The sequence below is a fragment of the Drosophila takahashii genome, chromosome 3R (assembly GCF_030179915.1).
Source record: "Drosophila takahashii strain IR98-3 E-12201 chromosome 3R, DtakHiC1v2, whole genome shotgun sequence".
NCBI lineage: Eukaryota > Metazoa > Arthropoda > Insecta > Diptera > Drosophilidae > Drosophila > Drosophila takahashii.
Window position 1 is genome coordinate 2,997,149 of NC_091681.1, and position 12,786 is coordinate 3,009,934.

General features: G+C 34.4%; 1 protein-coding gene across 3 annotated transcripts in view; it reads right to left on the bottom strand.

Moving 5' to 3' along the window:
- The window catches only part of AGO3 (Argonaute 3), a 312,574-nt gene that overhangs the window by 288,848 nt on the left and 10,940 nt on the right, over positions 1–12,786 (bottom strand). For 2 of the 3 annotated variants that reach the window (XR_011418941.1, XM_070216338.1), the window contains exon 2: positions 4,059–4,440. The exons of the other annotated variant lie outside the window; for it this stretch is intronic. Coding sequence is in view for 1 of the 2 variants with exons in the window: in XM_070216338.1 (XP_070072439.1) it covers positions 4,059–4,437 (379 nt within the window). In the remaining variant the exon portion in view is untranslated. The remainder of the gene's footprint in view (positions 1–4,058; positions 4,441–12,786) is intronic. 3 annotated transcript variants of the gene reach the window in all.

Consider the following 12,786-nt stretch of genomic DNA (forward strand, 5'->3'; position numbering starts at 1 on the left):
TAGGATTCAGCAAAAAAAAAATTTCGTTTTTTTTTTTTAAAAAAGGTAGGGGAGAGTGGGGGAATTTCGTCACAGGGGCAATTTCGTCACCTGCAATATCTCGGAATCCATAAGTCGTAAAAATATATAATTTTTTTGTTTTAGTCCTTCAAGATGGCCAGACACAACCAATGCATTTGTTTTGCACAGAAGGCCAAGATAATTAAGCTATAATATTAAATGTGTTTTAACAGTTCAAAAGCTACATTTAGTTCTCGACGAAATTTTTTCTGTATGCCACAATTTAAAAGGAATAAGATACACGATTTTTTATATAATACACAGTGCTATAATGTGCATTTCTGCGTCAGTGATTTTTAACTTCGCGCCTAGTTTCGCAAGAAAAATAATTATTTCTAAAAAAGTACGGTCTGGGGAAATTTCGCCACCCTACGCTAAGGGTAAATTCGCACCTATTTTAAATACATATTTTTATACCCGTTACTCGTAGAGTAAAAGGGTATACTAGATTCGTGCAAAAGTATGTAACAGCTAGAAGGAAGCGTTTCCGACCCCATAAAGTATATATATTCTTGATCAGGGTCACTAGCCGAGTCGATCTAGCCATGTCCGTCTGTCCGTCTGTCCGTCTGTCCGTCTGTCCGTCTGTCTGTCTGTCCGTCTGTCCGTCTGTATGAACGCTGAGATCTCAGAAACTACAAAAGCTAGAAGGTTGAGATTTCCCACACATATTCTTTGGCTTCCTACGCAGCGCAAGTTTATTTTAGCCGAGCGCCACGCCCCCTCTAACGCCCACTAACGATTTTAAAATGGGTCCTGCGCCCACATCTTTAAAGATTTCCGAGAAGTATAAATGCAATTTTGTTGTGTATATTTATACCTATCGAAATGTAGAAGACATTTTTCAAATCGGACCATTCATTAAAAAGTTATACGCAATCAAAAATTATATATCTATCTCCCTCGCACTCCCTTTAGCTGAGTTACGATTATTAGTCGGGACACCAACCCGACACAGCGTTCGCACTCCCTTTAGCTGAGTGACGGGTATTAGATAGTCGGGACAACAACCCGACTATAGCGTTCTCTCTTGTTATATTTGACGAGCTGGCTAACGAACAGACTACCTCAGTAAAATTGATATATGTGCAATTTTTTTTTTTTATATTACCGTCTATTTAATAGCGACAGTTATGTTTTGAGTATACACAATTTTTCTCTTATATATACTAATGTTTCGTGAGGCATTGATTTCTTATCAGCTCCCAATCTTTAGCACCGTTAAAATAAAGAAGAACGCAAAGTGATGCGTTTCATAGAAAATTGATAAATGTGCAAAGTTCTTCATTTACGTTTAGAGTGTGATCTGGTAATAATGTATTGGAACAATTTGACTAAATTTGTGTGATCACTTATAAGCGCCGAACTAAAAATTATATCGCGTTATTTTATAAAGCGTTAAGTTAAGTAAACGGATCAATTTAATAAAAATGCCACGTGGAACCGAATTAAGTAACGAAGAGCAGATTAAAATCAAAACGATGGCGGATTGCGGCGTTAAAGTGGGTGTTATTGCTACAACAATAAACAGACATCGCAATACTATATCAAATTTCCTAAAGTCTCCGCAAAAATATGCTCAGAACAACCGAAAAGGTGCAGTTCCTAAGGTTGATGAGCGGACTAAGCGCCACGTTCGAGCCTTGGCAACCGAAAAAATGATGAGTTGCGCCCAAATAAAAGCAGAATTGAAGTTGCCAATAACTAGGCAAAGAGTGCAACAAATTTGCCGAAAGGATTTACATCTACGATACGAAGCTAAGGTGCCAAAACCTAAGCTATTACGGCGCCATAAAATGGCCCGACTTGCTTTTTACGAAAAATATAAATTTTGGGTCAATGAATTCCATAATGTCGTCTTTAGTGATGAGAAAAAATTCAATTTAGACGGCCCAGATGGAAACCAAAAGTATTGGCGAGACCCCAGACATCCCCGGCTGACTTGCCACAGACGCAACCATGGGGGTGGGTCTCTTATGGTTTGGGCGGCATTTAGTTTCTTTGGGAAATCGCCAATATGCTTTGTACCAGGGCGCATGAATGCGGAAATATATACGGATCTCTTGGAAAGTGAGCTTATACCATTTTCAGAAGAGTTCCACAGCGAGGATTTTGTGTTTCAACAGGATAACGCTCCTATACATGTTGCACGGTATACGAAGATGTTTCTGGAATCCAAAAAAATCCCCTTGATGCAGTGGCCTGCTATAAGTCCAGATCTAAATCCAATTGAGGATCTTTGGGGTATCCTATCAGCTAAAGTTTTCGGAGGTGGAAGGCAGTTCGAGACCTTAAAGGACCTAAAGGAGACAATTGTTAAAGAATGGGCAAACATTGATACCCCTGTCCTGCAGAACTTGGTTAATTCAATGCCTAGACGGTTGCAGTTAGTGGAGCAACAAAAGGGAGACACTATATCATACTAAAAAAAATACTTCAGATATAATATGAATGTATTTAATACATTTTTTCTTTTCAACTCAATTTTGCACAAATATCAATTTTCTATGAACAATAGTTTTAAGTTATTTTCTAAAAATGGAACAATTTGTTATTAAATATTTTTTAAGCTCATTCACTTTGTACATTTACTACCTACATAAAAAAAATAAATATAAAAATGTAACATGCAGGAGTTAAAAAAAAAACAACAAAATCTCGATGCACATATATCAATTTTACTGAGGTACCAGCAGCAGCAACAAATATAGGACGTCAACAAAAATGGTACGCTTGATCAGTGTAGCATATTTTCAGGCGTTAAACTCCCTACATTTTTCAGGTGACGAAATTTCCCCAGTTGTGTGGTGATTTTACCCCCCTGTGTGGTGAGATTGCCCCAGTATATTGGTTTTACATTTTATTTTTTTATAAATCACCAAGCTAATTAAAAAAATAGAAAATGTCACATTTTAAAGCTTGGTGCTAACCGCATTCAACAATAAAAATAGAAATATGATAACGTGTCTCAAGATGGACAAAAAATAGCTTTGAAAAAATGCTGACGAAATTCCCCCACTCTCCCCTATATAACCCCTTAAAGCAAATTTAGGAAATCACAAGCCATACTTAAGTGTTAAGTGTTCCTTTTAAGCTGCAAATCAGATTTTAGCATGGATGATGACTTTGAAATAACCAAATCCAGGCTTGGAAACTTTTTGGATCGTCCAATTGGCCCAGACTTCTTATAAACATGATCCTAACTTAAGAAGAAATACTAACCGTAGCCACATTCTAGATTTAATATGTTAAAATTTATAAGTAACACAAGTGTACTTATTATTTTGACCACACCAAAACCGACCTATCGCACAAATGTAGGGCTAACATGGATTAGACAGGTTTTACTGTATCCATTGTTTATTTAAATATTGCAGAACAGAATAACCTTTCCATATAAAAAAGTTTGGGAGGTCTGGCCTCAATAACTATAGAGATATCTCTTAGCAAGTGAGGATGTAACGTGTGTACTTATTATTTTGACCAGTAGTGTATGTACTACCTGCAATAGAAAGAAGACGTTCGGAAAGTTTCATCGCGATTGCTTTAAAACTGAGAGACTAGTTCGCATAGAAACGGACAGACGGACATGGCTAGATAGACTCGGCTATTGGTGCTGATCAAGAATATATATACTTTATGAGGTCGGAAACGTCTCCTTCACTGCGTGGCAAACATCTGACTGAAATTATAATACCCTCTGCAATGGTATAAAAATGTTGATTCGTTTAAAATGACTCATTTTGTTGTTTATATATTAGTTAAAGAACTAAAGTTCATCACTGTAGAAGTTTTACATACATATATGGCTGACCCAAAATTTCCTTCAAACAGTTGTTAGGTAATGGAATAGGGATAATTTTAAGATTTTTTAACAAGAAAAATCGGCATAATTTGTTAAAACAAATTCAAATTTTAAATGTTTTTTACAAAAAAAGCCTTTTGTTGCAGTTCAATCGTTCAAATTTGTAGTTAAACTATTGACATTTATAATTTACCTGTTGATCCATGCACTACATTAGGGTAAAATAGGTCATTCCTTGATTTAATTGGTTGTAATTGCGGTGATTTTGAATTCTCATTATCTTTCAAACTTAATATTAATTCATTAGGAACCATTTCTGTTAATGGGGGGTCATCTTTCTTCAAAGTGTGAATAAGCTGGGCACGTCCTCGACCAACTGAAATATTTACGTTTTGCAGAGTGGTTAAAAGATCAGTTTCAATATTCTTTTCTAGTCGAAGAGATTCTCCGCTTGAACCTGAATGGTCGACATCCAAACCACTGTCGATTTCATGATCATCACTCGAAGATGAAATTTCCGAGGGGCGAGCCTTTTTATTAAATAAACTTAGCAAGTTTCCTCTGCCAGACATTATCTGGAAAACATTGGTATAAGCGCAGAAAAAAATAACAAATTAATAACAAGTAACATTAAATATTTCTGAGCTCGTTATACCCGTGACTAGTAGAGTAAAAGTGTATATTGCATTCGGGGAAAAGTATGTAGCAGGTAGAAGGAAACGAATCCGACCCTATAAAGTATATCTATTCTTCATCAGGTTGACTAGCGATTCGATCCATTCATGTCCGTTCATCCGCCTGTCCGTCCGTCTATCCGTTTGAAACTCAGAAACTATACGAGGTAGAGAGTTGGGGTCTTCATAGCTCTTCATTCAGCGAAAGTTTTTTTTTGCGAATGTGCCACGCCCACTCTAACGATCGATTTTCGACGCTAAGGTCTGTCTAGCCGTCCACATTTTTAAAGTTTTTGCAAAAGTGTAAATGAGATTTTGATTTAATTATTAATGCCAACTTTTTTAAATCAGACCATTTAACGATTTATAATACTACTAGATATACCTGGAGCGACTTCGTTCGCTCAAATTTAATTTGCAGTTAGGAATTAGGTTGTCTTATATCTTATTTGCGCGTTTGTTGAAAACCTTTGCGTAAACAACCTTTCTAGAAGATTCTTCCAGAGAGAGAATCCGAAGGCTACTGGTAGAGCTATATACGAAAGGTTTTTTTACTATTAAGCCGCAAAAAGTGCCTAAAAATCGAAAATTTGGAACTTTGACCACGGATTTCTAAAAACTTCGACGTGATGGAAAGTTTCCAAGTATGAGGTAGTAATCTACAGCTTTAATTCTTTCAGGTTTTGTAGCGTTTATTCTTGGGCCAAGAAAAAGTCTTGATTTTGTCGACCTGTGTAATTATTAATTTTAAACTCTTCCAATTTTGCATTGGCTGAAAGGAAATGAATAATTTTAATTGTATTTAAGCACATTATGTACTTTCAAGTAGAAAGATAAACACACATTGTGTGTATGTATTGCATTGTACAAATCATTGTACATTTCCTAATATGCATATGTACATACGCATTTGATGAAAAGTTCGAATCTTAAGATTAATAACACTGTGCAGCATTTTTACTGTTTTTTAAATTTACCTCGACGGATGCAATATTTTTGGTTTAGTTACGAATTCGCAAGTTAAACTGCGTTTTCCAAAAAGTTCCCCGACGCAAGGATTCTTAGCAAAAGGACCTCAAAGTTCGAAAAATGCTGAAATTGGCCAACTTTGCGGAGCTCTCAGAGGCAAATGGATGCATGGTTTGATTCGATGTTAAAGTTTTTTAAAAGATACACCCTTTATCTTTCAAACCCCATACTTAAAATAATTTAAGGATTTTTTTTATGGCAGAAATAAATTCCAGAAAACATAGTCAAAAAAGTTAAAAACATACAACTGCGGTCAAAATAGTAGTATTGTTGCCGCCTTGTGTTTTTAAAAGTTTGATGATCTGACAGTTAGCTACAACAAAAACGAACAAAATAATTCATAACTAATTACTCAAGAGAGATCCCACTTTGAAACCAGTGGCAAAAAATCCCATAGATCTGGGTCCTTTTGAGAAAAATATAATGGTATTTTTGCAGACTGGCCCTTTAGACGAAATCCTACTTTTAGACTTTAAAAACGCTATCGTTTGGTCATCTACGGTCTATTTAAATCCATTACTTTTCTCGTAATCGGCCATGGAAATACAGATTTTTCTGCTTTTGAACCATGACGATTGTGTCTTTCGTTCGCATGTTAAAAATGATTTTGTGTTTTCTTTTCAGCGCGACTATAGGTGGTAACATTGTCAAAATAGGTATGAGGTAAAATATTGGAAGCAAGGGACTTTGCAATCAATGTGGTACTGTCCACATACAAAAAAAATCAAAAAAGGGGGTGGCCGGGTTGATATGAAACGTGCCATATGTCCTAATTACTTATTTCGCGCACCTTATATACTTTATGGGGTCGGAAACGTCTTCTTCACTGCGTTGCAAACTTCTGACTGAAATCATTATACCCTGTGCAAGGGTATAAGAAGGGTAATTGTTACCACATAAGTTTTCTTCGCCTTGAGCAGGGATTGATTTTAAAGAAATTGAAACCATGTCAGTGAGTTATTGAGTTGTGCAAACATTTAGCTTAAGCATGTAATAATTGTACTCATTGGAAACATAAATAAGGTTTTTCTAAGTTCGCATAAAAATTATATATTTTGGAAAATTAAGTTGCTTTTGAGATGGACAATCTTGGATAGTTGAATTTATTTTATAGGATGAAGAGGACTTTCAAAACCGCGATAAAAAATTTCAAATGATTAAAATTCATACTTTTTGGACAACAACACATTTAAGATTATATTTTTCTAATTCCCCTAGTACACATTTAAAAACGTGTAAAGTTGCACGTTGTTCTTCTAAGCCGTTACCGAGATATACTAATTAGAAGTTTGAGAACATTTTTTAAGTTCTTAACTTCAAAAATTCATAGCGCCTCTAAATTGACACCAAAAAATTTCAAAAAATCACAGATGATAAACCAAGGCAAACACTACGAGGAACCCGAGTTTGAAGAAAATCTATTATTTCATATGCGGAGTTGAGAAATTTTTACCCAGAGCCAAGTATAGGCAATAGTGCCTTAGCTAAGAAGAGAACGGACCAACTAATCTGAATTCTTACTAGAGTCTCTCGATTTTAATCAAATTGGCCAAACGTGTCGAGATAAATTTGATGAAATGGCGTTACTTTTTGAGGTTACGCTTAAGAGGTCACATTCAACAACGGAAAGGTGAACATCAAACAAACTCTACCATCCGGAACGATGAGTCGTCAACTTTTATGGTGTGTAATCGCTCTCGTGTTCCCGAACTAAAAAATTTGCCATCTTTTTCTGGAGGATATCCCAGCGGGAAAGTGAGAAGTTGGTTTTTGTGTTCTTGAAATCCTGTTCCTTTTTGCAGGCGGCGGTGTGGGGATAGATAATTTCTGAGCGTTAAATGGGGGTGGGTTTCTGAGTAGCATCAATATCAAGCCACTTATGCGCTGTGTGATTTCTGTGGCACTACGATTATAATATTTTTTAACAAAAAAATCACCAACTTATAATATTCAAAAATCCTATGATTTACACCAAAACCAAAAGACTTGTTCTCACATTTAGTTTAAATTTTTAGTAATTTTAAAATTCTTAGAAAAATATTAATAATTGGTAATCAAAAAATTAAACTACATAACTATTATCATAATGTCTATAATCATAATATTGATTTATTTTACTAAAAATTTTTACAAATAATCATAAGAATGAATGTGGGATTAAACAAAATTATAGAAAAAAGCCACGGTAAGACGATTAAAATATTTGATTACATTTATCAAGGAATTACATTAAATTACAAAGAAAACTATTATTGTTTTTTACATTTTTAAACATTTTCTGTGAAATAAAATAATTTTATCGTCAGATAGTGGCCTAAGCCATTTTTAAGTGTTGCTAAAATCGTGTTGGTGCTATGATAACACGAAAAATGGCTTATATACCTATAATCAGTGTTGGGACATACCTAGATACTTTTACCTAGGTACGTACCTAGGTACAATTTAGTGGTACCTTTTACCTTACCTAGGTATAAAAATAATTGAGTACCTTTTACCTTACCTAGATACAGATTTGTATATACCTTTGGAATTATTAAGGTACTTACATAGGTATTAAACATTGATCTGATTTAAAATAGCCAAATCTGACTGCGACACTGTAGTATCGTTTCATTGTATCGTTTCGTTTCGAAATTGTAATAGTCGGAACGCAGCATTAAAAGTCATTGGAATTCAGCCGTTCTATTGTTTGTTTTGTGAAGTTAAAACTAATCGCAGTTTTATTTTATATAATTTTGTGCACGTATGTATGTTTCCATCACTACATCAATTTATTTATGAAACCAAAGTGTATTTGGCGCGCAAAAATGGCGTATGTAAGTAAACAAACGGCATATACATATGCACAATATATAGTCAATGTTTCTACATACGGAATTTTTGCGCGCCAAATATGAAAAGATATTGTTTGATTAAGACGACTAAAAACTGAAAACTAGTCTTATTTTAAGTTTAAATGATTACATTGAACAAAACAAAAAAATTATAAAAAATAAAAAATACCTTATAAATACCTTTTACCTTTACCTAGGTACTGGGAAATTTAAGTACCTTTACCTTACCTAGGTATTTATTTTGCCCAATACCTTTTACCTTACCTAGGTAAAAAAACACAGTACCTTTCCCAACACTGCCTATAATATACGTAACCTTTAATGATTACGGTCCCTGAAAAATATTGTTAAAACGAAAGATTTATTCCTGTGTGACCTTAACTTACATGTTGGATTGATCAAATATATGATTCAGGGTCACATCAATTTAAAATTTGTTGGAAAAAGTGAAAATAGTTAATTTTAATCTAAAAAACAATAAAAAGGTGAGCGATAAAATAAATTTTGCCTTTTAATAATCTTTATTTCAGCGTTACAGGGGTTAGTACCACAGATATTTTCGCCATTAATAAATATAAGCCTCCAGATGCTATCTTCAACACAAATTCTGCATTTCAGTGACACTTGAAATGTTTTTAATCTTTACCAGTGGTAAATGGTGTGAGGTGTTCAATAAATGGTTGTATAAATAGTACTTCAGTACTAACTTAGTTATTTAACTTAATCAAAATATTACATTTATTTCAGCCAGGCCAATTGAGACTTCTTGGGACCAGAAGTGTTGCGCCTGCTTGTTTGTCATATTTTATTTTTTCTTCTCATAGTTTTTAATAAAGATACACGACATAAAACAGCTGATTAGAGGGAAAATGATCGGCCATGGCAAACCAGGCATAATTTCTGGAGAGATCCTTTACTTTTGTGCGGAGACCTAATAATGTTAATTACTCTTATTATTATTACTGGTCTTACATTCTTATCTTAATTATTTTTGATATTTTCAGAAGACAGACAAGACATGGATACCTAAGAACTGCATTCGGCCAAGCAAAAACCGGGAATGCTTCAGGCATTAAAAATGTTTAATTCCAATGCTCAGATTGTAAATATTATTAATAAATACACAAACAATTATTACAAAAAAAAAAAGATTTTTATTGTGGAAAATCAAATACTGCAAAGCAGTGCAAAACCAAAACTGCGAGGGTCTGGAAAAACCAAAGCTGAGAGGGTGCGGAAAAGCAGACATTACAAGTGGTGGAAAACCATAACTGGGTACTTGTGGAAATGCGGGAAGTCGAAAAACCAGTGGATTTTGGCCTGCATTCTACTGCCAGAGATCCAGATAAAAACCTCATTTCCCCCATACTTTTTGTGTCACCCCCGTGTATTTTGAAAACAGAGATGGAAGAAATGTAAGGGGTGAATGAGGTTTTGTCCCTTCCGCTTGTATGGGTATGGAGAAACCTCATGAAAATATGTTTTATTCCAGAGGAATTTTCCCGGTGGGTGGCTCTAGAGTGTTCTCTCGCTGGCTTTTGGGCAAGAGAGCGAAAAGCCAGTTGAAAAGCCAGTACCCAAAAATCGTGTGCAAACAACGCTGCAGTATTTAAAGTTATTCTTGAACCAACGCTATTTTATGGTGTATAAGTTTTTAGACCCTGCGACACCCGTGTAATGCAGAACATGGTAAGGAATGTACCGAAAAGAAACTGAACACTTTTTAACGCAAATTTCTCGAAATGTACTGTTTGAAAGCTTCATTAATTCTGCTTTGTTTACATATTCTATTTTCACCATCTATCCTTTACTTTCGACAATGCCTCGAATCAAAGAGCCAGTTCGCAAAAAAATTTTGCACAATTACTACACCGAAAAACGAGTTTCGTACAGACAATTAGCTAAACGCTATAAAGTTAGTGTTAATAGTGTTAAAAACATTATGATAAAGTTTGGGGAGACGTGTTCTGTTAACGATTTACCTAAAAACTGGACAAAAAATGGTCCTAAAGATGAAAGTGTTGATAAAAATGTATTGGCCTTAATCCACAAAAATAAAGAAATGTCTGTTCGAGATTTGGCAAAAAAAAAAGCACATACAAGTACAAGTATGGTATAAAGAATAAAGAGGAGGCATTATTTAAAAACATTTAAAAAACAAATAGTTGCAAAAAAAGTATGCGACAAATGGAAGTCGGCAAAAAGAGAGCGAGAAAGCTTTATGATCGCTTGCTCACAGATGCAGTGGAATGCATTATTTTGGCCGATGAAACTTATGTTAAAATGGGCTCAAAAACATTACGAGGAGCTCAATTTTCGCAAAAGTTAAAGGTGGGACTGTTACGACTCGGTGTCGAAAATACACTCTGAAAAATTTGGCGAGAAAGTGCTTTTATGGCAGGCCATTTGCACCTGTGGTTTAAATGGCTATACACCTTTTTTTTCAAAAAAACGAAATTTTTTTTTTTTTCTGAATCCCAAAGTATATCCCCTAGAGAACATCTTCCCAAATTTTCATAGAGATCCGAATAATAGTTCGATAGGAAAACAGCGTTTTGACGCGCTCGACTTCAATAGTTGCATATACTCAACGTAAAACTTTGAATGCGATTATCTCATAGTCATGTTTTTCCAAAAGTGCCTTCGCTGTGACCACGATTGCACAAGAACTATTTGATCGATCTTCTTCAATTTTTTTTAAAATTATTCGTAATGATTGTGCCGAGTTCGTGAACGATTCAGTTTTTATGCGCCAAATTTGATTTTGCAGATCAGAATTTTTTAAGGGGTTATATACCTTTTTTGAGCGAAAAAATTGAGGGAACTTTGGATTTTTTTTTTGGTGTGTAGCAATTATTTTATGACAGTGAAGTTATTACTTATTGATAGTACATGTTTTTATCAAAACAACAAGCCTTTGTTCTTGAAAAAATATGAATAATTTACGAAGTTATGGCAATTCTTTCGGAACCCTTTTTTTTATAGCGGCTTGCGGTGACTACGATGGAAGTCCAGCAGGTCAACTGATATCAAAAAACCAAAAATTTTTAGTTAGTATAGTATTATTTTCAGTTCGTGAACGATTACTTTTAAGAATATTTCCTTTTTTCTGCATACAGTAACAATTTTTCCAAAAAGTTGATTTTTCAAGTTCTAAAAATTTTATTTAAAAATTCTGATCTGCGAAATTAAAATTGGCGCATAAAAACTGAATCGTTCACGAACTCGGCACAATCATTACGAATAATTTAAAAAAAAATTGAAGAAGATCGATCAAATAGTTTTTGCGCAATCGTGGTCACAGCGAAGGCACTTTTGGAAAAACACGACTTTGAGATAAACGCATTCAAAGTTTTACGTTGACGTTGCAACTATTGAAGTCGAGCGCGTCAAAACGCTGTTTTCCTATCGAACTATTATTCGGATCTGTATGAAAATTTGGGAAGATGTTCTCTAGGGGATATACTTTAGGATTCAGCAAAAAAAAAATTTCGTTTTTTAAAAAAAAAAAAGGTATATAACCCCTTAATAAAATTTTTAGAACTCGACAAATTAACTTTTTGGAAAAATTGTTACTGTATGCAGAAAAAACCAAATATTCTTGAAAATAATCGTTCACGAACTGGAAAAAATACTATACTAATAAAAATGGTTGGTTTTTATACCCTTGCAGAGGGTATTATGATTTCAGTCAGAAGTTTGCAACGCAGTGAAGGAGACATTTCCGACCCCATAAAGTATATATATTCTTGATCAGCATCACAAGACGAGTCGATCTAGCCATGTCCGTCTGTCCGTCTGTCCGTCCGTCTGTCCGTCTGTCCGTCCGTTTCTACGCAAACTAGTCTCTCAGTTTTAAAGCTATCGGGATGAAACTTTCGTAAAAGTCGTATTTCTATTGCAGGTAGTAAATATGTCGGAACCAACCGGATCGGACAACTATATCTTATAGCTCCAATAGGAAAGATCAAAAAAAAAAAAACGTAAAAAAATTCTAGCTCCGGTGTTTTTGGAAATTTTACCTTCTACTCTTGGGAACATTTTTTTTTATATATTTCTGAATTTCGGTTTTTTTGATTTTTTAATTCGGATCACTATATCATATAGCTGCCATAGGAACGGTCGAAAAATTAAATGGAAATTAATGGGAAAAAAATTATATCTTTGTTGGTTTTTATTACATTTCCTTCTACTCTGGGATATGACTATTTTGAAATATTTCCGAATTTCGATTTTAATTTTTAAAAGATCGAACTACTTATCATATAGCTGTGATAGAAACAATCGAAAAATTAATGTGAAATAATAAGAAATTTAACATTTTTGCGATTTGTAAATTAATAGAATGATCTGCAAGGGTATATAAGCTTCGGCTTGCCGAAGC